The following is a 27,363-nucleotide window of genomic DNA, read 5'->3' on the forward strand; positions in this document are numbered from 1 at the left end:
GCCAAGAATTTTGAGAGTTAAGAATCTGCATACCTAGATAGCTCTCAGGTCAGGGAAGGCTGCAAAAATTCATTTGCAATATAAACCTCAGGCCATTATCTTTTAAAGTTGTGAAACTGTATTTTCTTTGCTTGCTTGTTTCAATCCATGTAGATCAATAAACCACTGAAATCCAGTAAGAATGAGTTTTGAAGAACATGTGGAAGCTACTGCTGAAAAACAACTAAAGTTCTTCAATATGTGCAGAATAAACTCTCAAGAAAAACAAGCCTTTAAAAAAAAAAAACATTGTTCTCAATCACAGTTGTTGGCTTCTATCATTGCATGGATCTGAAAAAGAGCCATATTTATCTGTATCTTTGTATGAAGTGATATATTTTGAATTATATACATAGGCATACAAAAGACACAACGATCAGGTAGGTTAATTTCTATCTATAACAATTTTAATGTTAATCCTAACAAAATTTAAAATATATAAATTCAATCATTTAGTGGTTGCTTATTCCAGTGTTTATACATGAAAAATATATATATACATCTCAGGAAAAGAGATTTTAAACCACTTGTCAACTTTACTCCTGAAGGTGCATCTTGTTTTGTGGACCTTTAAGGCCTTTGTATTCCAGTGTCCATTACTCTCTGTTCTTAAATTGTTAACAATTAAATACATGGGTTAATGTAAGAATATATTTCAGTTATGTTCCAAAGAGAGCCAAACGCCATATAGATCCTGGATTCACACACATTCATGTTTCAAAGAAAACAATCAAATTGGAATGTATTAACATTTCTTCAAATGCTATATGAAAAGCAAAATAGACCTTGGGTCTAGAGAAGTGGATGGTTGTTAGTGTAAGATGATCTTCCTATCCCATCCTCCAATAAATTCTTGCCAAACGTCTCTTTCAGGGATTAAGATACTCTCCTAAAGCAAGTAGGCTATGATTTAAAAGGGATATTACAAAAAAACTGACAGAAGTATTTTCTGCAACTGAATTCTCATTCTTGGATTGTGCCTTGGCCTAATTTTTAAAACAATACCAGATTCTGCTTGAGGATGAGAGGATAGAAAAGTCAGCTTCTATCCTCCTGACTTTCTTTCACATACTTTTTTTTCTGGATTGAAGTCATTAAAATCGATAATTAGCAGTTACTAATTATTAAAAATAAGACACATTGTTTCATTATTTTCTCCTGAAGTGACTAGAAAGGGTATTTATTTTTTTTATCAGGCCATTATTATTTTTATAAATAAGTCAAGACAGCAAATATATTTAATATTCCTTTCTCTTCCTATTTTCTCCACAACAAGCCTATGATTTGGGCTGAGCAAGAGTGACTGACCCAAAGTCACCCGGCCAGCTTTCTAGCCTAAGGCAGCACTAGAACTCACAATCTCCTGGTGCCTTACAACTAAACTGGCACTCATATGCATCAAAGAGTGAATTGACATCTAGTTCCATAACCTAACCATGTCTAGTTCTACATCTATGCATGTATACATGTGCATACTGTATATTTAAAGATGGGCATATAAAAATGAAAGTGCAGAGCAGAGTCCTTGGGTGTGCACAACCCCCCCCCCCCCACACACACAATTATTAAAGTAAACAAACTGGGGAAAAATAAACAAATTACAAGCAATGTGATTAACTGGGTTATAAACATGATTACAGGTTTTTAAACCAAGGTATTATTGCAGGCTGTTCAGTTAAGGTAAAATCCACGTAGTTCTTAGCAGGAGCAAGTCAGCAATTTGCTGCTGTTTTCTTCTAGAATGTTGTTTTTAATATCCAAATAGATGCTCTCAATAATAATCAGAGAAAGCGTTTCGGATTAAATACTTTCTCGCTGAAGAATGGGGAGAACTTACTAGATTTAAATTAGTTTTTTAAAAACCAACACAGAAAGCATTTGTAGCTATTAAATAACATTACCGGAAATTATTTGTTTTTAGAAGCTCCTTTTGGTTGCTGCTGGTTGTAAACTGGCATGATTATATGAGGATTATTTACTAAAAGAAATACAAATAATTTTAAGACAGATATAGCTTTTTTAAAATAGCTGCTGGCTCTTGATATTTCTTTCAAGCCAAATATGTAGCCACGGATATATGTTTCCTGCAACTCTCTTTTTAACACAGGATTCACAGGGCTTTAGGAACTCTTACAGGATAACAGCATAATGAAATGAAGTAACAATCTCCAGATTAAAGTGCAGTAGGCATTTAAACTCCACACCCATTTTTTATGACCTAGATGGAAATGGAAGTGTTTCACAGCTCACAGGGCACTCATTTTTAACTCTCAAAATGGCTTCTTTTATCCTTTATTTGATATAAAAATATTTGAATTAGCAAAACCTAGTTATATAAGAGTTGGGGTCCTGTTTTTAGAATTGTATGTCAGATCCTTTTCAAATTCAAAATTTATTGCAGCAAAACCTGTCTTTAAAAAAAGCAAAGCTGTACAAAATGTCAACATGTAAATATTTTTTAAATGGCATTGTGAGCTATACTGTTTCATTTTTAAAAATCTTTCAAAAATACATAGCTAAATATACAAACTATATGATAGTGTAATTTTAATGCTGGCATTTGCAATGAAAAAAATAAAGAAAGTTAAAAATCTGGCCCTAGAAGTGATAAAGCCATCAATGTACTAACATGATATAAATAAACTTCAGTGAATGACATATACTTTTCGGAAGTGGTTTTAAGAACAAAATACTTAAATAGACATTAAACATCATCTGCTGAGAGAGCTGGGATATTTATCCTCGGTCGTGTGAAAAACGCCATCTTCTCTCTACAAATAACAAAAGCATCAGTTATTATTGTAATTAATTAACGTTTCAACAGTCAAAATCTGAAAATAAAAATCTATGTTTAACAATGTACAATTTCACAATATCACTTTGACTTTAAAACCACTGTGAATAAAAAAAAAGGAGACTATCATGTAATCTTGATAATAATAGATGTGCTACAGCATAAAATCTACAGACCACTATGTCATCATAATTATTAAATACATGGTATCATAGTTATCAATATGTCATTTTCACCTGACCTCATTGTTTACAACTCCTCTTATTCAAATAATATGATGCAACTACTGAAATGGACTACTGCCACAAAAGTTAAATACTATTAAATCTTAAAGGGGCATCAAAATTCTAATTTTTTTACATAGCAAGCTATGATATTCATTGTTTCGGTCCTTTGTTGGCAATAATTTAAAAAGTGAAATGCAACAGTTTCAGTATCAAAAATCTGACTGTTAACCAGAACAATAAATATTTTAGCAAAGCACGATAATTTTCATTTACATAGTGAAGCATTTGCATGTAAGTTATTTCAATGAAAGCAATTTAACTGTTGAAACAGTGCCATGCCAGAAAAGGATATGTTTGTTATAAAATGCCAAACACAATTCATCAGAAGATGAAATTGATGCAAATACGATTACCTTGTTTTAAATATTAATGATAATGAATTGATCAGTGAATCTAGATAAAGCAGAAAATATTTCGAAAGGGTGCACAAAAGAAAGGATATGCAAAGAAAAAAAGGATATATTTTTCCTACCTGAATGACTGTACTTCTAGAGGTTCTTTTTGGGTCTGCCCTCGTAATCTATGCACATCTTTAGCAGCTGCCCTCATCATTTTATCAGCCTTCCGTTCATACTTACATCCAGCCTTTAAGGTCTGAAAGATGAGAATGGAATCATTTATTTAAATAGGAGTATAACAAATTCTTTCCTAATCTGACACATATATGTAAGATTAAAAGTAGTTTGTTTCTATGTTTGAAATGTAACAGGGAGGGCAAACATATTTATTTAGAAATAATACAAAGACAGAATGTGTATAAATTGTTTAATTGCTGCTGTTGCTTCTACCAATTCTACCATTGGAGGAATTTTTTGGGGGGAAGAGGCAGAAAAAAATTAATTAGTGTATTTCCTGTGAAATGTAGTATTATCAAATCTCAATGGATTAATTTTGCCCAACTAAAAATAAAGGGGGGAAAAAGTTAAATATAAAAATTAGAACTGGAATGGAGGTCAATAGAATCTTATGAATTAATAATCTGTCATTTAATACTTCCAAAGATAGTCACTTTTTCTAAGAACAAGAATTGATGACAAGTGTATTTTAACTTAGAGTCATATCATAGAATATTTATGAACAAAATTTGTTTCACAATCCTGCTGAAAACTGAATGTGCATACATATTACTGTGTGTAATATATGTATTATATCTCATATATGTTATAGAGTAATCCTATGAACATTGGAATATACATTTATATTGCAACAGGGTATTACATATAATAAAACCTTGTTTAATGGATTCATTGGAGCAAGTGACATACCGTTATTCACAAATATCCACTAAAATATATCATAATGGCAATTTACATAATTTCTGTGATGCAAATGGCACAAATTACTTCATTTGCATCAATTTGTATCATTTGAATAGATGATTTTAACTGATGTAAGAATATAATTTGCATAATTTATGTAATTTCATTATAAAAGACATGATGACAATCACCATAGAAATTTGGACTGTGGCACACAAAGTCAAGGTGGATTATAATTATTATAATTCCAGACTATGTACATATAACTGTATTAGCTAGGAATAATACTTCACATTATTTAAAAAAAAAACATTTAATTTTACCTGTATTTAATTTTTTTTTTTTTTTGCTTTAATTTATATGCTGCCCTTCTCCGGAGACTCAGGGCGGCTTACAATGCGTTAAGCAATAGCCTTCAAACTTTTGTATATTTATACAAAGTCATCTTATTTCCCCCACAATCTGGGTCCTAAATTATGTTTTGGGCAATATCTCAAGGCAGCATTTATTATACATTTGAATTTTATTAAGAAAACAAGATTCATCTCAAAGTACTTAATACAAAAGAGGGGCAGGTTTTAGGTCCCTGACAGCTGCACTTTTGGTGGGAGAGACTTATTACCAGAGAATAAAGAGAGCATATTGAAATGTGATTGCATTATTGAAGTGGTGTTTCTCCTCCTGCCTTCCTCTCCTTTGGGGCTGAAAAAAGTCATATACCCCATGTCTTATGCCACTTGCCTGAAATTGTCATGTCAGTGATTTGACACTAAGTGGAATTCCAGGTGGCTATAGAATGCAAATTGCAAATTTGTGTGTGGAGCATGAACTTTTTAAACCCCTCCCCCCAATTTAGTCACTTCAAATTTGACAGGAATCTTTGCCCTATAAATGCTATGATTTAAGATCATTCAGCTTCCAAGGAAATATGGCATTAGTGTGGAACACGCTGCCTTGCATAGAAGTCAGAATAGGCTAACTAAACTTTTTAACTCCCATTAAAATAAACTAGGCCCTTAACCACCAATAAGATGTGTTTTTATTTTTAAAAATCACTCTTGGATCATACTGTCATTTGGAGAAATGGAAAGTCAAAACCAATTTTTAGCCTTAAGAATACTTGCCTTTTTCTCTACCAGTCTCATTAACATCCTGAATTGCTCATTCTCATCTATACATCTGGGTAACTCTTTTTCTCCTTGACTTTGAGCTTGTTCTAACTGTTCCTTGAGCTGTTTGAGGACAGAAATCTCTTGCAGCAACTGACTATGCCAGGTCTTTGACGCCTGCAAATCTAATTCCAGGTCGAGAGAAGTACGGATCAAACGCTCAGGTCCAAGAGTTTTAACAGAGGACTGGGAAAAAAAAGCCAACAATATAATTTAAATATATTAAAACTCCAAATTGGTGTCTATACCTTACCTGGTATAGCAGATCAGACCAGATAGTACCCCACCAGGAAATATGGTTGAAATAGCAAGGTATGAAACATAATGACTGATAACATCCTGGAAAAGAAGGTGATTGCAAATCTCTTCCAGACTGTTGCTAAACATTCCTAGGTGTATACTGTATGTCCATAAAGTCACCAGGAGTCAAACTTAATTCAAAGGAAACATTATACTTTTTATATCATCTTTCTATGTTGTGAAAATGTAGAAACCCACCTTATTTTTACATCACAACTATTTGTCATTACTTTTAATTTATACTGCTTTAAATAAATAACAATTCTTATTTTAATTTATAATATTGAAATTTTCTTTAGTTTAAGCACTGTTGTACTTGATGCTGCCTGAAGCTCTCAGTACATAAAAAAAAATGTTCATTAATCTTATTAACCAAGCAACTAACTGATCAGCTAATGAAAAACAAATATAAGGAAACGTTAAAATAAAAACTGGACAATATATAAAAATATTATTTACCCGTTTCATTCTGACACTTCGTCTCTCAACAGCATTCCGAACAAAAGGTGGTTTCTTAGATAGTGTTGAACTATCACTATCACTACGATTAAGCTGGGGAAAAAAACAGGAAAAAAAATCACTGATAGTAGATATTGTCTCATCTATCTTTAGGAGCTTATTCCATTGGAATAAAAATAAACTTATTTATTTGTAGTATAGAATTTATACACTGCCTCGATTCAATGGGCCTCTAGCTGATTTATAATATATATTATAGAATACAATATATTCTCTTCCTCTCATTCTAATTTTAGCTGTTTTCTTCTCCAAACTCTTTTTCTTGCTTTTCTCCTCCTCTTCCTTACTCTTTTTCAGAATAACAATTGCTCCAGCCAGTTTGCTTTTCTATCTTCATCTCCTCTGCTCCCCAACAATGTTTTGTGGCATAGCCCTATCTACCACTCCAAATGTTGACTTTGGATTCAACACTTGGTCTTCTAACTCATCTGGTCCATCAGACTGACTGTGATGCTATTTTGTAGCTTCCAGCAGTACCTCTGGCCTTTTCAATACAGTGAATCTTTGTTGATGTTTTATCCATTCTTGTTTTATCCATTCTTTCAGTGCTCACCTCAGTCTCTGACTTAGCCTTTTCTCCATTTAACCCCTCACCTCCTCTCTCTCTCTTCTTTTAAGTCTTATGGGAGGGGCCAATCATTTCCAAGCCCTATTTCCGAGTCGTCCCTTTTGTTTTAACTGTTCTTGCCTTCTGGCAGCTCTGCGCATGCACACAATGGGAACAGGCTCTCCCTGTCCTTCTGCCTCACTGAGGTCCGACTCTGGAGGCTACAGAGGCAGCATGTATCTCCTAGAGGCCCTTTCTCTGCCTCTGACACAGAGCCCTCGTCCGAGCCTTCCCCATACTCGGGCCCATGTTCCTCCCCAACCTCCTCACTGTCCGACTCTGCTGCCAGCTCCGCAGGCGCCGGCGGACCATAACAATGAGAAGGAAAGAATGCCATTCATCTTCAGGGCAGGCTAATAAAAAAGCTACAGCTCAGGAGTCCAACATAAGCTTTTCATTCTCAAGACAATTTGTTGTTTTCTATTCCTTTCAGCAAACAGTTCTAAGTTTCTTATTTCACTGTAAATGGCATAAAAGTACCATAGAATGTCTCTGCTTTCTTTATGGGGCAAGGGAAATGACAATCTTATAATTGGCAATTTCCTCTAAAGTTAAAGAATTCAAAAATTGTTTTGTTCTGAAAATTAATTTGAGTATTGGTGGTGGACAGAGTATGACCCATTCATATCTAGACACAAATATAATTTCATATGCAGGTAGTCCTTGATTTACAACAGTTCATTTAGTGACTGTTCAAAGTTAAAACAGCACTGAAAAATATGACTTATGACCGTTTTTCACAGTTATGACCTTCGCAGCTTCCCATGATCATGTGATCAAAATTTAGATGCTTGGCTACTGGTTTGCATTTATGACCGTTGCTGTGTTCCAAGGTTACGTGATCCCCTTTTGCGACCTTCTCACAAGTAAAGTCAATAGGGAAGCCAGACTCACTTAACATCCAGGTTAATAACTTTATCAACTATAGTGATTCACTTAACAAATGTGGCAAAAAAAGGTCGTAAAATGGGGAAAAACTCACTTAACAAATGTCATACATAACAATAGAAATGTTGGACTCAATTGGGGTCGTAAATCGAGGACTATCTGTATTCAATCACACTGTGATTTCGAAGGCCTTTGGCTGCAGGGGATCAACCTAATAATATATATATGTATGTATGTATGTATGTATGTATGTATGTATGTATGTATGTATGTAGGTCTTTGGTTATTCGGGTTTTCTCCCGCGTAAAATTGGAGGTTTCTTTGCAACGTTTCGACGAAGTCTCATTCGTCATCTTCAGGCTGGTGTTCTCGGCTTCGTGCTTCTAGGAGCAATGTTCCTAGAACATTGCATTGTTCTAGAATTGCATTGCATTGCATTGTCCTAGAACATGCATTGCTCCTAGAAGCACGAAGCCGAGAACACCAGCCTGAAGATGACGAATGAGACTTTGTCGAAACGTTGCCAAGAAACCTCCAATTTTATGCGGGAGAAAACCCGAATAACCAAAGACCTACATACAAACACCCGCGAAAACCTCAGAAAACATTATATATATATATATATATATATAAAAGAAATCTGCCCCTCAGTAGAATATCTTAAATTTCCAGTTGTCATTGTCATTTGTCTTGTATGTAACTACCGAATAGAACAAAATGTCTTTGATTTTTTTCCCTGTAAAACTGGGCAGAGCTGCTTACTTATGAGTTATTTCTTCCCAATGCCTTTTATATATCTAGGGCATTAAGTAATGCTAAGTAATACATTCTTCTTGCAAAGCTATTGAACATATCAGACAAGCAGCATTTAAGTTTTAAAGCTGCATTTTTTGCTATTTTGTGCCAGATAGGTAAGTAAACTGAGATGCTCTGAAGGATTTTCTTCATTTGTTGTTTACTGTACTGAACTATTCATCTATCATACAATGCCTGGACACCTTGTCATGTGTCATTTATTCTGTGGATTGATGCCAGAAGGTCTACTTTAAAAAACAACAACAACAACAAGATGATAAAATTGTATAGCCTATTGCTTAGAGTTGCAACTAATCAAAGAGAAAATGGATAGCTAAAAATCCTGACGGTGTCAGAATTTGTGAGCCATAATTTTATTTATTTAACATATTTATATGCCGCTGCAATAAAAAAATGGCTCTCAGTGGCACACATAAAAGAGACCTCTTGGGTGCCTTCAGCAATTGATGTGCTGAAGGAACCCAACATTTTTCAACAGAACCAGCCCATCCTTCATGAAAGGAACTTCTTGACAGTGTTTTCCATCTTTTGCTTCTCAGACCAAAGCTAAAGAGTGTTTATTTATAGTCCTACCTGATCCTGTCTCCTGGTGCAAATTAATTATAAATAAGTATTTTATCAAAAAGGCAAACCCCCACAGATGTAGCTGCAATGCACTGGATTCATTCATGCTTGCTTGCGTTATAGGCTGCACTTGAAATCACAGCCATGTTTATTTTCAGATTGCCCTGATATTCTTTCTCCTTTATTTTTATAAAAGTCACCACATTTGATTCATAATTGAGCAGCAATAAAACTGGCAGAATACATAACTTGGAAGAAAACAATATGGTAATATTTATGCTAAGCAACTACATCTGAATTCCAGTAGAGTTGGGCAATTAGGGACTTTAGAATTCTTGACACATAGGAGCTAAGGTTTATCAGCTGGACTTACATTGTAATACTACACACTATATATAATCCTAACAAGCAACATATTTTTCATTGGAATTTACTGCGTAGCCACAGAACTATTCAAATTATGAGCATAGCCCTAAAACAGCAGAAAATGAAATTTGGCACTGAAACATACCTTATACCCTAAAATAAAAGCATTTCTATTCATACAAACTTTAAATTCTTCCAAGTTCAAAAAGCTGGACATGTGCAGGGATGTGTACGTGTGAGAAGGATAGGTTTGGAAAAGAAAACAAAATAAGACAGGTAGTCCTCGTGTTAGCCCTGAAGAATTTTGGGGGGAGCATCTTCAGGGCTGCACGGTGATGCCGGGTGGAGCTATGGGAATGTAAGATGGGAGATAGCGATAGCTGGGGGATATGTAGCCAAAATAACATTCTTTCTCATGGGAACCAAGGACGCTCTACCAAGTGTTGGAAGGGCGTGAACCAAAGCCAGCGGGAATTGGGACTGCAACCTGTCTGGACCATGTGATGGACATGTGACCTGGGGGGCAAGAACTTTGGGTTTTGATTTGGGTGGGGAAAACCCTGTATCCTTCAGGTTTTCACCAGCTGTGCCAATATGACAACCCAAATAAAATTACGCTTTGAGAAAACTTTAGGCCTCAGAGTTTTGATTGCTTTGGGGTTATTACTTGGAAACCTGACACCTCTACTTACAACAGTTTGTTTAGTGACCGTTCAAATTTTCAATGGCACTGAAAAATGTGACTTATGACCATTTTCATAGTTACGACCTTTATTTATATGACGTTTGCTGTGTCCCAGGATCATGTAATCACATTTTGCGATCTTCTGACAAGCAAAGTCAATGGGAAAGCCAGATTCACTTAATAACCAGGTTTCTAACTTATCAACTACAGGGATTCATTTAACAACTGTGGCATGAAAAGTCGTAAAATGGGGCAAAACTCACTTAACAAATGTCTCACTTAACAACAGAAATTTTGGGCTCAATTGTGGTCATAATTTGCATTTTAACAACACTTTTGTTACTTCTCCACTAAATTTGAAAGAGATTAAAAAAATGTATTAAGGGAATTGAAATTCTATGCAAGAATATCCTGGCAACTTCTCCCACATATCTAAGTGGGGGAGTTTTAACATTTTTCCCTTTCGTTTGAACTACTAGCTTAGCCTGCCAGGAGTTGGTCTGTCAAAAGATTTTAATGATTTTCAAAGAGCATTTTTAACTAACTGAAAATCCAGTTTATTTTTCCCTAACTCATATCAAAATTATCAAAAGAGAATCCAGGAAAGGAAAATGTTCTTCCATAAAGTGTGTAGTGGTGTTAACTAAGATAATTATTAGTGGTCTATTTGTAGAAGAGGGAGAATGAAGAAATAAATACATTAATTCTGTTTTCCTTACCCGACACACATACTGGCTTTGTGGTCCTGGAGAAAAAGTTTTGGAGCGGATGATTGTGCTGCCTCTAACAAAGGGTGTTTGTAAAGGATTAGGTGTTCTTTTATCTTTTGGACGAACTACTAGAGAAGATTGCATAAGACTATCTGTGTTGGTCTCTTTATCCACCTGGAAGTGAAAGATATATCAATGTAGTTTTCTTTCCTGATATACTTTCAGCCTGACTGCTTTGCTATAAGAACAAAATTGTATGATATTTCTTTTCAATGCTTATAGTACATAAAAAAAAATACACAGCAACACAATGAGTTCTTCGACACAGCCCATTAAGTCTGGACTAGCAATGCCTCAACAAATTGATTTATAAGGCATGAACAATTTCATCCTCAGCTCACCCCATCCTACAGTTGAGCCAGCATTTACCTGTGTTTACCTGTTCTGCTTCTAAAGTGATATTTTCCAACTTTTGCAGAACAAACTGTATAATGTGGTCCCCTTGTGGTGCCTTATTTTGGGGTAAGATTAAAGGAAAGGATCTGCCCTGCTCCCAATAGCAACCCGAAGCTGCTTTTGGCACACCCACACCTTGACAATGGTTTTTAGGGCTATGTTCTCTCCCATTGTCCCAAGCAACCGTCTCTTCCATTTCTCTTGCCAACCCTGAAAAACTGGCAAGAGATCTCTGGTTTCCAATATTTAGAGAAATGACAGGAAAAGTGCATTGATGTCATGGAGGAATGCCATTTTTTAGCCAGCTATGGGAAAAAGCAGCACTTCAGCAATCGGCTCCATGGGTAAACAGAGAAAAGACTCACTTCCCTCCTTTTCTCTTAGTCTGCTTTGATTGCCATGTGAGACAAGTGAAGTTAAGGGGAAGAAGAAAATAGGACCAGATTTGTTCTCGTGCAACTTCCACTGCCACACGTGGCAAAACAATAGAGGAAAGAACAATGGAGAATCATTCTCTTGGTCCTAATTCTCCAGAGTTCAGTGGGATCAAACAATTGGCAACCTAAAACTTCTGGAACTTCTTTGTCAATAACTGGCATCAAACAAGGTGTTCCTGTCCTATGGATTTCTTCTCCCTGTTTCTTTTGGGGATAGAACATTTATTCTGCTTCATTTCAGACTAAGGATTGAAAGGGCACCATATTTTTTCTGCTGAACAACCAACTTCAGTGACTCATAATGAAAAGTCAGCGGCACCCTCCATACATGCATAAATTCTTGTAAATTTTATTTGAAGAGGAAAGCAACTTTCATCTATGTCAGCTAATTTATGCCAATTAACTTCAATATTTTAATGGATAATTAGCTTGGTTTGATTTTATCCTACAGAATTTAGTTACTTTGGAATCAGGGATTCTATGGTCAGTCAGTTTTTCAACATAGATTCTATTATGTATAAACAAGCACCCCAAAGTAGCTTGCAAGTGCAAAGCTTTTGTTTGCAACTAACGATAAATGTTAAGATAATGATAGATAATGATAATGATAGTGATAGAGAAGGAATCTCTAGTTGAAAACAGAGCTAAGAGAGTTGTGTTCTAATGAAATGCATCTAAACAATAAAACAGAAACATTATAGCGCCTTTAAAACTTCCACACTGATTTTTAATAATAGATTTCAATATCAGAGTATGGAAATTAATACAAAAAGAGATATTGATCTGATATTTGAATCTGGGGAATAGATGGCAGTGAGAAAGAACAATAAAGAAAATGCACTTCAGGAATTCTTTTTCTCCTATTAATGAGAAAACATGAACTGTTTGTCAAATTCTTATGTTGACATGCAAGAAAAAATAGCACCATCCCATTTGCCTATGGAAATGTTGGTTTGTGTTTCCAAGGCCAAATAGGCATATTGTAAATTCTGGCAGTAGTGTAATTGTTCATAATAAGCAGAAGATGTTAGTGTGATTTTCCATATCTATTTATTGGAAAGTTACATAGCTCTATTTGGGCAAAAAAAAAAAAAAAGAGAGACCTCCATCAAGCCAAGAGCTTTGAGATTTGAGCCAGTCTTAATATAATCACTGGGAGAGAGCCATGACTGGGTTTCAAAAGCAACTAATTCGCCAATGATATTTGAAGGCTATATAATAAAAAACAAAACAAACCTCAACAATATTGATTCATGAGCCTAGTGAAGAATGTAAATTCAAAAGACAGCTTGTCAGAAATGAAACAAGGGGACTGCAGCAAGGGCATAATGCTTAAGGCAGCTTGTCTTTCTGCTCACTGGCTTTCAACGGATTCTGCTTTCATTATACATTCTTTACCTTGATGGTTGCTGACTCAGCCTGCAACAAAGGTAGCAAGTTCTCTTCAGTGGCCCACACAATTCTTCTGCCATAAAATTCCTCCTCTGCTTCAGTCTCACCATTTTCAGTTTCACTGTTACCATCCTGTTCACCATCTCCCTTATATTGCCTGTAAAAATGAACAATGTTCACACAAAATTACAGCATATAGGAACTTTGTCAAAACTATTACATTCACAGTCACTGTGGGAAGGAAAACATCACAACATCATGTGATAAAATTAAATAAACTGGACATAGCTACATGACATATGCTTGAATTAACAGATCTAAAACAGTGAGAGCTATAGAAAGTCTTCTCATCATGACTAGAGATCTCAGGAGATGTGTGTCACCAAATACACAAATTTGAAAATACAAAATGAAATTTGTATTGGATTAATATCAAAATATTGTGTGCAGCTTTTGCTTGTGTTAGGAGTATATCATGTTCTAAAGATTAGCGTGTGTTTAAAGATGCCAATTTTAAAACTGAAATGTTAAACTCTTTAATACAGCGATTTTCTCTAAAGAATTACTTCAATGTTTAATGCCTATATAATGAAAAATTGCCATAGAGGGGGATTTGATTATATCCTTTATTAAATTCTGTCATTGTAAAAAGAATTATGGAATCCCATGATTGCATCATACGACTCACCAGGTTTCATCGGTACCGAAAGTACTTTCTCCTAGTTTTTTCTCTACTGCCTCAAGTTCAACAACAGTTTGTTCCAGCAATGCAGATACAGAGTCCTATGGAAAATAGGTTAACAAGATTAACAATATCACCCTCAGTGTCTGAAGGTTTACCAAAGACTACCATTATTCAAGCTGAGAGAACAAATATATTGGCCATGAGGCTTTGTCTCCTACAGTTTGTGCAAAAACACCTTTAATTATTAGTTTTTACCATTTTCTCAGTGCAGAGTAGCTCAGAACAAGTATCCTCTTGCTTATTTTCACAACTATGCCTTTGTAGATATTTATAGCTGAGGAGGTTGTACCAGCGCATTGACCTTTCCCCTGATCTGCAAATATCCGCCAGGCTAACTTGTGCACCTCCCTACAGTAAAAAGAAAACAAAATACATTGATGAGTCCCTTCAGGACATTCAAAGAATTTGATTCCCAGATGTTAGGATAAATGCGTGATTCTGGGCAGTGTACATAATTTACCATTCCTTTACATTTATACTCTAAGTAATAGCGCAAAACAATGTTCAGTTGCACAACTATGCAAGTCATACACAAGAGAGTTTTCAATATAAACATTACAGGTAGTCCTCAAGTTGCAATCATTTGTTTAGTGACCATTCAAAGCTACAAAGGCACTGAAAAAAGTGACTTATGAATGACCCTCAGTTACATTGCAGCATCCCCGCGGTTACGTGATCAAACTTTGGGAGCTTGGCAAACAGCATGCATTTAGGATGGTTGCAATGGCCCAAGGTCATATGATCACCATTTGCAACCTTCTCAGCTGGCTTCTGACAAGCAAAATCAATGGGGGAAGCTGGATTTGATTAATGACTTAACAGCTGCAGTGAATTGCTTTACAACTGTGATAAAAAAAGGTTGTAAAATTGGGCCTGACTCACTTAACAACCATCTTGCTTAACAATTTTGGTCCCAATTGTGATCGTAAGTCGAGAACTGCCTTTACTGTGGTGCCAAGTGCCACTCACATTTAGGAGAGGTGGCGATCTGCTCTCCCATATTTTGAGGTCACCACAATGAAGAAGATGACATTATCACATAGAAATAAGCACTAACCAAGCATTCTTCAAGGTGGAACTTATCTAAAGTGCAGACATCAATCCTTAGTGTCTTCTGTCGCAAAACTGAATGAGGGATTGTAACACAAAATAATTCATTGTATGTGAGATTGTCTGATGCATCCATGAGTCTTGTACGGAACAAACAGCTTGTGCTTTCAGATGAAGGGAGAACAGCCACACGAATGCTCCTGTTGGAAAGAATCTTAAATAAGGATTACTTACTCTACAAGTTCACTGAATATGTGAATATCACTAGTGACTATCAGTGTAACCCATTTTTGCATAGTTTTTTAGAAACTTATTTTTCAACTTCTATTTGTTCCTATAAGTCTGTGATTGAGATGGATATTAATATTAAAATCATGACAGATTTCAGTATATCAATTATGTAAAAAAGTTGAGTTAGAAATGGCAGAACTTGACATACCCTGTTTCCCCCAAAATAAGACATCCTCTGATAATAAGCCCAATCAGGCTTTTGAGCGCATGGCAATAAGGCCAAGCACTTATTTCAGGGTTCAAAAAAATATAAGACAGGGTCTTATTTTTGGGGAAACACGATAGTTTAGAGTAGAATATACATTCACTTCAGTGCTTGGTTGGATTCCCCTTTCCTCTCTTTACACAGACATGAGAAATAAGTTCCAGTATAACATATAAAAATCAAAAAACTATGACAAATTATAAACAAGATCCCTCTTGCATTCTATGTTAAAATAGACATAGTAGTTATTCAATTTCCAAGAACTATTTATTATTACAGTACTATCTTTAACAGAGAAAAACATTTATAGATGGGACAGAATCAAAAAATTCCCAGATAATCTGTTATATCTCTTTGTAAACTGTGTTCATGCAGAATCTTGACCACACTTAATTTGCATATACAGTTTTCTGCTCCTTGAAGCTACTGAGCTTCAAGATTGCTCAGCTGATTCATTAATTTTAAGCAGAATTCTTACCCCTTTAAAATATTCCATCGTATTTGACAGTTTAAAAAAAAATAAGATCAAAGAAAAGGAACAGACTTATCCCAGCAACAGCTCCTTAATAACTTCTCTACTTTTTTACGAAACAATAGTTCAAAGGATGCTCTAGGACAGGGGTCCTCAAACTACGGCCCACGGGCCGAGTACGGCCCGCTGACACAATGCATCTGGCCCGCACAGTGGTGGGATTCAGCCCCACCCCCTGCCCTGCCTCCCGCCCCACCACTCCCACCCACTCCTCGCATGGCTGGCTTTTCGGCCGAAGAGGTTGTAGGAAAAAAAATGCCTTTAAAAGCCTTTGGCGATCCCAGCTGAGTTGCCTGATTGTCAGAGGCTTTTAAAAGCATTTTTTTTCTGCAACCTCTTAAGGTTGTAGAAAAAATGCTTTTAAAAATAAAATTTAAAAAAAGTTGGCCACGCCCACCCATTGTGACTTGCCGCCGCCACTGCCCAGGTGAGATGGAGATGGAGAGAAAGAGAGATGAAGGAGAGAAAGGGGAGGGGAGAAAGAGATGAATGAGAGAAAGAGGGGGGAGAAAGAGAGATGGAGAGAAAGAGAGATGGAGAGAAAGAGGGGAGAAAGAGAGATGAAGGAGAGAAAGAGGGGGGGAGAAAGAAAGAGATGAGAGTGATGAAAGAGACAAACAGACATACCAAAAGAAAATACTGGGAGCCACAAAACCTGGGTGGGAGTAAGTGATATGGAGTTGGCAATGCCCATCCAGGTTTAAGGTTGTGTTTAAGTGTTTACATGTGTTTAAGGCTGAGTGTTTAAAGTTGCAGACCCCTGACCTACCCCATCTGATCGCTTCACCCTGCAGCCAGCCCTGTAGGCCTGCGCCAACCTCCCACCTGGGCAGCAGCGGTCTACCTACCCCGGTTGTATCACCTTGCCCTGTAGCCGGCCCGAACACCCGCCTCGGACTGCCTCCGACCGCTCCAGTAGGTCATTTTTATTTAATTAATTTAATTAAGTGTTGCAATTGGCATAAATGATGACTGGTCAAAAGTGCGAGGACCTGTCAGAAATCACTTTTTTCAGCCCTCTGGGTAGTCCTTATGTGCATATGGACTACTCAGAGGGCTGAAAAAGTTATTTTTGACCGGTTCTCGCATTTTTGACCAGTCCTTGCACTTATGACTGTCATTTTACATTTTACGACTGTACATTTTACGTTTTGCACCCTATCTTGTCACCATGATGAAGAGAAGTAGTTGTGAAATGAGTGACACGGTTGTTAAGAATGCTTCAATGGGCATAAATGTGAGGATGGTCATAAGTGCGAGGACCAGTCAGAAATGACTTTTTCAGCCCTCTGAGTAATCCCTATGCACATAGCCATGCCCATCCGGTCACATGACCAGCTAGCCACGCTCACCCAGTCACATGGGGGACCTAGCCAGTCCGGCCCCCCAGCAGTCTGAGGGACCCTGAAGTGGCCCCGTTCAAAAAGTTTGAGGACTCCTGCTCTAGGAATTCTGTAACAGATATGAATTTATGGATCTAATGATAATTCTTATTTTATAGCAGGGATCCTCAAACTACAGCCTGTGGGCCGGATATGGCCTAAACCATTAATCCGCCCCGCGCAGGACCACAAGGCTGCTCCGCCCACATCATCCCACCTACCCGCTGGCCCCTACTCACCTTCTGGAGACCAGGGAGGCCAAAAACGGGATGCACGGAGGCCTCTGGAGGCCAAAAATGGGCCAGTTTTTTGCCTCCCCAGTCTCCAGAGGGAGGGAGGGAGGGAGGGAGAGAGATAGAGGGAGAGTGAGGGGGGGAAAGAGAAAGAGAAGTCTCTCATCACAACCCAAGGCAGCCATTTCCCTTCACTAACCTGCTTTCCACCCGCAGGAGCATAACAAATTAAAGTTTAATTTGTGTGTATTGTTTGGACTGCTAAATTGGCCATGCCCATCCAGTCACATGACCACCTAGCCACGCCCACCCAGCTAGTCTGGCCCCCAAACAGTCTGAGGAACCATAAATTGGCCACCCTGTTTAAAAAGTTTGAGGACCCCTGTTTTATAGCATTAATATTTATATAGTATATGTGTTTCATATTGCATTTTAAGGTAGTCTTCTTAAAAAATTGCATGGAGGAGAGTCATTAGAATTTGCAGAGACATCTTTTTCATGTCAGTGCATTAATCATTTCATATATTGTGGAGAGGAAAAGCTTTGTTCTGCAGAAGTACAGAGGAATATTTCAAGTACATCAGAAATAATTCTAATTTTTAATGTCATCTGTGAAGCTGAAGCATTTTCCACAAGCCATTAGCTATGTATATTTAAGAATATTTTTTTCAATGAAAATGATGTAGAAGAATATCTATTTATTCAAGTAAATTGCTATATAGGCTCAAAAGTGATAGTTGGTAAATTTAAGACTTTTTTGTCTTTTAGTCTTACTAGATTTTTAAAAAGTCATTTAGGATAACTGATGGAGACCTGCAGAAATATTTTTGTCCTTGTAATTACTTACACTTTCTGGTCTTGCTGTGGTAAAAGAGCAGGCACATTATTCAATTGGGCAATAAATACTGCAAATTGTTTATTTTTGTCGTCATACCTGAAGTGAAAATAAATGAAAGATGCAATTGTAGATTGTAATAAAATAATCCTAATCACACAAACACACACACACACATACAGATATACAGATACCCCTATTCATTCTTATGAAATATTTTCAGATTTTCATACCTAGTACTAATCAATCCTCTGTGATCTTTCAAAAGAGGAAAATTGTTTGGATATAATAGGATTTCCCGGCATATGTGCCAAAGAAGTGATTACAAGATGATTGGGCTCAGTGGTCTTTAATTTAAGCAAACATAATTAAAATTAGAGAGAGCTGAAATGAACTCAAGCATACAGTCATATTTTTGCCAAGCATCTACACTATGGATAAAAGAATGATAATGAAGTATGAGGGTCCAGAAAAATTGTGCCTTGAGGCCTCATCATTAAGCCTCCAATATTATCTGTTAATATCACATTCAAATCTATACCTCTAGCTTTTTTTGTAATCTTACTTGCAGTAGGCCACTCTATTATAGAAAAATTATCCAGTACTAATAAGGATACTAGCTTAAAGCACAGGAGAAGCCGTTCATCTTACTTCATTGAAACTTGAACTTTAGCTGTAATAGAGGCATCTGCATCATCATTCTCAAATGTCGCCATTTCTGAGATGCAAGGCCTGAAAAAGATAACAGAGACATTTAAATAGAAATTTTAAAATGCCAATAGAATTCAATAATAAGGACATAAAACAAAATGTAAAAACATAAAACATCCATTTCTGAACAGCTACTGAAAATCTTTCTTTATAGTCTAAAAATCATGAGGGGAAATAAACGGTTTTGTGTGGGATCAGAAATGTGTAGGTATCAGGTTAGCCTCCATGGGGAGGGCATGCTGCTGATGCACACAGTTCTGAGAGGGCCCTCTGTTGTGTAGCTATCTTGAGAAGAATCTTCAAGAACAACTTATGGATCAGAAAGTGATCTATAGGAATTATTTGACTATTCTGAACCCAGGCTATTTAGGGTTTAATGAGCAGCATCATTTGTGAAAGTTTGAGCAACAAAGGAATTACTGGGATCCCATGACTTTGTTGCTCAGGCTCCAATAATATACTAGCAGTTGTATTTTGGACAGTTTTTCAAAAGTAGGTGCAATTTTAATACCTGGCAATAATTTGATGATGATTAGATCAAATATCTTAATTTAGACAGGGATGCAGTTATTATACCAAAACTGATAAAGGCTACTACAGCTAGTCATAGAGAACACTTGTACCACCCAAGAGACTGAGAGAAATACATTAACTGGAGTCTTTATACCATGGTTTACTTTATAAACTTTTAGGTTTCTTTTTCTAAAAAAAAGTCAAATCATTAAAAAGTAATTCATTTTTGCTCTCTTTTGCAACAAATAGACGGCATTTATTTTCCCACCTACTGTATAGTCACAGCATAGTCTTCTGCCCCAAAATTTGGAGTGTAGAAAACCATTTAAATGTGATATGTAATATTAATATTTAATATTTAATAATTGTAAGATTTCTTAATTAAGGACTTACTTCTCCAAGTACATGGGAAAATCAAATAAGTGGGATTCTCAGTGAGAGAATCATGAGAAGCAGAAAGGGCACAAGCTTAAAATTCATTCCATACCCTCCCTAGGAGAATGCTAAATTGGTCAAGAGAAACTACTGATCATAAGTAAAATTAAGGTTAGAAAGAATAAGATAAAAGTTGCATTTCAGTGAGTCCTTGGCTGATAATGTCTCATCAGTCTTGGGGTATCTTTGATTAACATAGTCTTTAGTACTTCAGATAGCTTTCTTACAGTTTATCCTACAGAACCAACACACTTCCTAGGGGAAATTGGCTGGCTATTTTGAACAAGAGAATTATATTATTCAATTATGGGAAATTAAAAATGGAGTCTATAGGAAACATTCCAGTGGTATCAGAAAATGAAATGCAGACCAGCGTATTATACTTTGTACACTATCTAGTGAAATTGTTGTGGCCTGAAAATACCCTTGACAATTTTTTTCGTAACAAATATGTAATCTGCAAGATTCAACTTTTCTTATTTGGTAAAGTTGATGTATGCAAATCAAATTTGTAATCAATTTAGGTGAGAATTACCTTTGCACAGATGCTTCATACACCCCACTATCTCCAGCAACTGACTCATCTGACACTGCAGCTGATACACATGCCACTTTCAGTACAGATCCTTCAATCATATTTACAGCTAGAAAAATGCAAAAACAAAAGGGGTAAATTCATGACAAAGTTGCACAATATTAAAGAAACCAATGGGCAGACTCATTAGATACCCGTATCTAATTCAAAAAGCAGTGGATCCAATGGTGATATCTGGATCTAAAGTGGGCACTGTTGATTGCTTCCTAAAAATAACATGCTTCCCCCCCCCCCCGAGTTTGCACAATAGCGGCACATACTCAAAAAAATATGCATTTGGGTTGAAAAGTGATGAAGGTCCTTGATGTCACCTTCTTAACATAATGTCTGCTTAATTTGAGCCAAATATACTGATCTTATACTACTACAGTATGCAAGGTCAGAAAATTGTCTGAATATATGAGGAGATGCTGACAGGTAGAGTGTTACTGGCCCTACTGATTCTGAAGCACTGCTTTTGATCTAAATATTGTACATCTTGAGAGAGAAAGATGCCAACTTTGAAATAATGCATGATGATATGCAATCAGAAACTCTCATACTTTGGGCATGTGATCCGAGTGAATAATAGATTAGGAAAATTGATTCTGGTTGGCAAATTTGAGAGATGTAAAGGATAAAGGAACTGATAAAGTGGCTGAATGGGATTAGAGAGATTATTGAACTATCCTTGGAAGACTTCCAGGTTGCTGGCTACAGGTTCAAATGGCAAGCAAGCAGTCATTTGAAGTCAAGTTAGTTTTGATGACTGTGAGCTTGGGGGAACTAGCTTGGGAGAAATCTTGAGATGGCAAATATGAACAGAGGTTAATCTAATAAAAAGTCCTTAGTTATATTATATTCTTTTTAAAAGTCTTATTGCTTTTATTTTATAGATCAAGGGTTTTGACTGCATGAGCTCATGTGCTGAATTGTTTTTCTTTTATTACAGTTATTTTGATTTGTATCCTATATTTCCATTACCCAACTATTTAAATGACACCAGAGAACAATATTTTAAAACAGTAAACGTTTCCTATAAGTGATGTCTATGAAGAAAGGGAAGGAGGTGTAATGGGGGGGGGGTGAATTAATTAGCTGTATCTTACATGTGAAGACACATGATCCCAGAAGGCTATGCTGTAACTCAATCAGGCAGCTTTTCCACTTCTCTGACCTGTGTGTGCAAATCTCAGGGAGTGAATGTTTTTACTCATTACTGCCCTGAAATAAACTACCTATGGTGATTATTTTGTCTGCTGACTGAATAACAATCCTCAATCACTTAATCTGCTTAGTGCCTTGTAGCTTTCTCTTTAACTCCCTCAGCCATTTTCAAAGAACCAAGAAAGTTTAGGCTAATTGCCATCAAGACCTAATGGGAATAATAACCCTTTCACACTCCAAATACAAATTGTGGTATTGCTCACAGCGAAGAAGCAAGCACTTATCCCTCATGTTAAAGACAAATTATTTTAAAAAAACTTTTCAAGACCCCCAGATTGATAGTTTTGTGTCACAAACAGCATGCTTTAATCAAATAGAACAGAAGCTCAGAAATACTTCTTAAAATCTGAATAATGCTGCTCTGTAAATTCAAAATAAATTTGTAGGACGCATATATTTGATCATTTTATCAATCAAATGTCTCCTGACCTTTCATGCAGTTCAGTTGATAAATTGACAGCCACAAAATAACTGTTATGATAAAAGTATGCGGTTGTTTTCATTTTAATTTATTCAGATAATTCAGGAAGTTGTCCCAGGACAGCATAAATTTAACTATTAGATTATGAGATTAGGATGATTGCTTTAATTTCAGTTGATTATTAATAACAGATTGTTTTGAAAAGGAAGGCAAGGAACATCTAAAGGTATTTGATTGAAAATCTTTTTCTTCTCTGAAAAGAATGGACCACTGAAGATTTTTTAATATTTTAATAATGTTAATAATTTTAACATATTAGAGAGGTCTGGAAAGCACTGTGAAGTGGTATATAAGTCTAAGTGCTATTGCTATTTTTAGTTGTTTTACTGTATTATTGCAAACCTCCTGGACTCATTAAAGTAGGTAATACCCAAATATTTTTAATAAATAAAATATATTCATTTAGCTCCTTAGTATATTGTTTTTAGCTATATTGGCTCCCAAAGTAATGTGAATGAAAATGAATGACAATGGCAGAAAGGACAGTAGGGAGTGCCACTTGTCTCCAGATTTCCGGTTTCCTTCCATTATAGCATATTTCAGATAGTCCCTCTTAGTTTCTTACTTTTAAAGCAGTATAGTATTTTAAGAACCATGTAGCCTTTGGCATATCTGTAAACACAATACGTTTACTATACATATGTGTGTGTGTGTATACAAACATGTAAGTATAAAGTACATATAGGAGTATATACAGAAAAGGTATTTTCTAAAGAATAAAATTTGTAAAAAAAATATAAGTTCCAGTCCCAAATTATTTAGATAGCCGACCTTTTCCACTTTTCCTCAAATCCCAGGCTAAGTATGTTGACTTGCCTTTAGCATTATTAGAAGGAACAGTCAATGGCTCCCCTTAGTTGGAAGTCAGTGTCCCTGTTCCCTGGGCAAAACTGAATCCATTGTTCATATCCTTGTTCATTTCTCTTTCAATTCTTCTTGGTAAGAATGTAATAATTGCTTTTTTTTTTGTCTCACTATTCCACAAATTCAGAAGACAAAGCTGACAAGTTAACAATAATATCTAAGAGTGTTACAAAATGTCCAAATGCTATTACCATCTGTTATGGGACTATATAGTCATTACATTGTGCATTATATTGTGTCAATTTGCTATACCCAATTTTAAAGTAGTATTTTATAATGAATTAAACAGCATCACCACCAGATGGATTTGTTACTGGCTGAACAACTGCACTTAACTCATACCCTTTAACGGAACAGCATCTACATGGAGGGAAGTATACAGTGGGGTACCCCAAGGTTCTTTCTTAGGGCCAGTACTCTTCAATACTTTCATCAATGATTTAGACAAGGGGATAGAATAGGAAAACATTAAATTTGCAGACAACACCAAGTTGGCAGGAATAGTCAACACTCCAGAAGATAGGCTCAAGATACAGAAGGATCTTGATAGACTTGAACACTGGGTCCTATCTAACAAAATGAATGTTGAGAAAAGTAAGGTTCTACACTTAGGCAAGAAAAACCAAATGCATAGGTATAGAATAGGTGGTACCTGGCTCAACAGCAGTAACTGTGAGAGGGAATTTGAGTCACTAAAATATGAGCCATCAGTATGCTGAAGCTGCCAAAAAAGGCAATGCAGTCCTAGGCTGCATTAACAGAGGGATAGAATCAAGATCATGAGAAGTGTTAGTACCACTATATAATGCCTTGACATTTGGAATACTGCATCCAGATTTGGTCACCACAATATAAAAAAGATGTTGAGACTCTAGAAAGACTGTGGAGAAGATGAACAAAGATGTTTGGGGACTGGAGGGTAAAACATGAAGAACGGTTGCAGGAATTGGATATGTCTAGTTTATTGGTTTATTTATAAATCGCAATAATAAAATAAATAAATAAATAATAAATAATAAATAAAATAAATTTATTGGTTTGATTTATATTCCGTCCTTTTCCGGAGACTCAGGGCGGCTTACAATGCGTTAAGCAATAGCCTTCATACTTTTGTATATACCTACTTAGTAGGGCTTTCGCCCCCACCCCAAGCGGTGTTCTTTTTTATACAAAGTCAGCTTATTGCCCCCATAAACCGGGTTCTCCTTTTACCTACCTCGAAAGGATGGAAGGCTGAGTCAACCTTGAGCCTGGTGAGATTTGAACTTGCAGTAATTGCAGGCAGCTGGTGTTATTTAACAGTGCTTTAGTCTGCTGCGCCACCAAGGCTCTAGTTTAATGAAAAGATGGACTAGGAGTAACATGATAGCAGTATTCTAATATCTAAAGGATTGCCACAAAGGAGAGTGGATCAACGTATTTTCCAAAGGCAGGAAAAGAAGAGAGTGGATCAACGTATTTTCCTGAAGGCAGGAAAAGAAGCAATGGATGGAAACTAATCAAGGAGAGAAGCAACCTAGAACTAAGGAGAAATTTCCTGACAGTTAGAACAATTAATCAGTGGGACCTTGCCTCCAGAAATTATGACTGCTCCAATCCGGGAAATTTTTAAGAAGTTATTGGACAATCATTCGTGTGAAATGGTATAAGGTTTCCTGCCTGAGAAGGGGGTTGGATTAGAAGACCTCCAAGGTCCCTTCCAACTCTGTTATTCTCTTATAATGTAATTCCTATGGAAAATTATGTATGCATAGAAGACACTTCTCATAGGATATCTACCAAAGGTATCTTTACCATATGGATTTTATGGACAATATGGATTTATTATTATAAATTTCATCTTCACTATTGTATTTAACTATGATTATTGGAATATCCAAAAACATTTTATATGAATTCAGTGCTAAAAATTTTTGCTGTATAGGCTTGTTGTTCTACTTTATAGCTGTTAGCTTGAAACTTTGTAAATGAAACTGGTAACTTTTTTAAAAAAATAGCAAATAATACCAATAATTTGGAATGAAAATGAGGAAGGCATCCATTACTTCACCTTGGTCCAAATGCTTGACCCCAGTTCTAGAATCTTCTATTCTATACTTCTTCCCACCTACAGAGTTTAGGCCAAGTTCAGCAAGTCCACTGTTTATTTCAGTATCTTCAAAGTCTGCATGATTCACAAAGGCATCTCCTATGAAGAATGGGTCTGTCACTAGTGGTGAACATGGTGGAGAAGGAGATGAAAGAGATGACCTTGGAGATAAAGAGGTTGAGGATTTGGGTGTTCCAGACAAGGATCTCAAGATCTGCAAACGGCTGGTGGAATCTGTTTTCTGCGTTTTTACTACTTCATTCTCATGGATAGTAGTGATGCATCCTGAAGGTCGAAAACCAGTTGTTCTCTCCAAAAGCAAGAGGTCCATTTTATTCTGATATTCAGAGTCTAGCTGTTCAAACTGTTCATGTAACAGATCAGTAAAGCTGGCTGAAGTTGAAGAATCCTGGCTTGAGGTGACCAGAGATCCTCTACTGGATGCAAGTGAGCCATGACTACTGCCAGAAGATAAGGAAAGCATGCTAGAGGACAAACTGAAACAAAAATAATAATTAGAAATCAAAATCAGGATGGGTATATTGATTTAAGTATCTTATTTAGAACAAGTGATTCAAATAATCTGACATTTAGAAAACTCTCTAGATGAACTGTTTCCTAACTCTTAACCTAAACTATTTCACAAAATTTTTAGAAGGATGAAATAGCAGAACTGCTCTTCATTCAAAGTATTTCTGAGAAATTTGAATTTAAATAAACAAATTTTTAGGCACAATTAATTATTTTGTCTGTTTTCAATAAGATTTTCTATCCCCTTGCTCCATTTCTTGTAATACAGTTTCCAAAAGTGAATTACTATTTCAGCATATTATCTTTATTTTATGAAATACCTGCTAGATACTGCAGAAGATATGTCACTGTATTATTACCACTGACTAAGCATCCTTGACACTTTTGCATTTCTACTCAAAGGGTCGTCTCTTAATAAGACCAAGTTGCTATTTGTAATGCTAAGGGAAATCATTTTTACATTTATGTTCAGAGGCCTCTTTTACTCATAAAATTCAAAAATCTAAAAGTATGGGATACTTACTTTTTCAACTGCACGTGCAACACTGCTACTAATCGTGTTGTTTCCTCTAGTTCTTGAGCCAACTGATTTCTTTTACTGCTTAACTTCAACCTGAAGAAAATATATACAAAGGCAAGATTATAGTGCTGCTGCTGTGATGTCAACTGTGCTGTCAGAGAAGTATGGTAGTACCCACACTGTCTGCAGCTTAATGACAAGTGGAAGAGAAAAAAATAAGTAAAAACAAAGTAAATTCTCTAATGCAAATTCTTGCTCATGTAACAGTGAGGCTTGGAACTAGGAAAATTAGCCTTCTTCCTTGTGGGAAGAGACCAATTACACAAGAAACGAATAGAATCAAACTTTAACAAAGAAGCAGAAAGAATGCAAAAATATTTGAAGTAGTTCTTTGCAAAACAATTGATGGCATAAGAAATAATAGTATATGTAAATCACAAACATTTTACAATAATCTTCATTAAAATAATATACTGTAGTAAGAAGGATCCAAAAATTATGCAAATCCACTATTTAGAAGTAGTTCCTATAGAAAGAGGAAATTTCATAAAACACACAAGAGCTTGTCTATATAGAGACAACAATCACTAGAAATAATATATTAGATTTAAAACATATAGAAAAAAATTAAACCGAGCACAGTTCTTAGCTAACTTTTTCTTATTCTGCTAGAAAACAAACAACCCTTGGAACACATGTTATCTCTGCCAATCTGTCATCCAAATCCTTCTCGCAAATTCCAACTTTAATCAGAGCCTGGAGGATTATTTTAGCTTCCCACAACCTCTACCTTAACACATAGCTTATTGCTTGTCTCCCTCCTACCAGGGAACTGTCTGCTGTTCCATAAACAAAAA

General features: G+C 36.0%; 1 protein-coding gene across 1 annotated transcript in view; it reads right to left on the minus strand.

Annotated features, from left to right (window-relative positions):
• Positions 1 to 2,743: 2,743 nt before the first annotated feature.
• WWC1 (WW and C2 domain containing 1) overlaps positions 2,744 to 27,363 on the minus strand; it is a 107,763-nt gene continuing 83,143 nt past the window's right edge. The window contains exons 10-23 of the mRNA XM_070934139.1: positions 26,510 to 26,599; positions 25,417 to 25,952; positions 20,756 to 20,864; positions 19,213 to 19,293; positions 18,574 to 18,660; positions 15,091 to 15,283; positions 14,229 to 14,381; positions 13,977 to 14,071; positions 13,295 to 13,445; positions 11,013 to 11,177; positions 6,281 to 6,400; positions 5,504 to 5,734; positions 3,593 to 3,714; positions 2,744 to 2,810 (exon numbers count right to left, since the gene is read on the minus strand). Coding sequence (XP_070790240.1) covers positions 2,744 to 2,810; positions 3,593 to 3,714; positions 5,504 to 5,734; positions 6,281 to 6,400; positions 11,013 to 11,177; positions 13,295 to 13,445; positions 13,977 to 14,071; positions 14,229 to 14,381; positions 15,091 to 15,283; positions 18,574 to 18,660; positions 19,213 to 19,293; positions 20,756 to 20,864; positions 25,417 to 25,952; positions 26,510 to 26,599 — 2,200 coding nt within the window. The remainder of the gene's footprint in view (positions 2,811 to 3,592; positions 3,715 to 5,503; positions 5,735 to 6,280; positions 6,401 to 11,012; positions 11,178 to 13,294; positions 13,446 to 13,976; positions 14,072 to 14,228; positions 14,382 to 15,090; positions 15,284 to 18,573; positions 18,661 to 19,212; positions 19,294 to 20,755; positions 20,865 to 25,416; positions 25,953 to 26,509; positions 26,600 to 27,363) is intronic.

This window comes from Pituophis catenifer, unplaced genomic scaffold (assembly GCF_029215685.1).
Source record: "Pituophis catenifer annectens isolate HBS135680 unplaced genomic scaffold, rPitCat1.0.hap2 SCAF_2, whole genome shotgun sequence".
NCBI classification, from domain to species: domain Eukaryota; kingdom Metazoa; phylum Chordata; class Lepidosauria; order Squamata; family Colubridae; genus Pituophis; species Pituophis catenifer.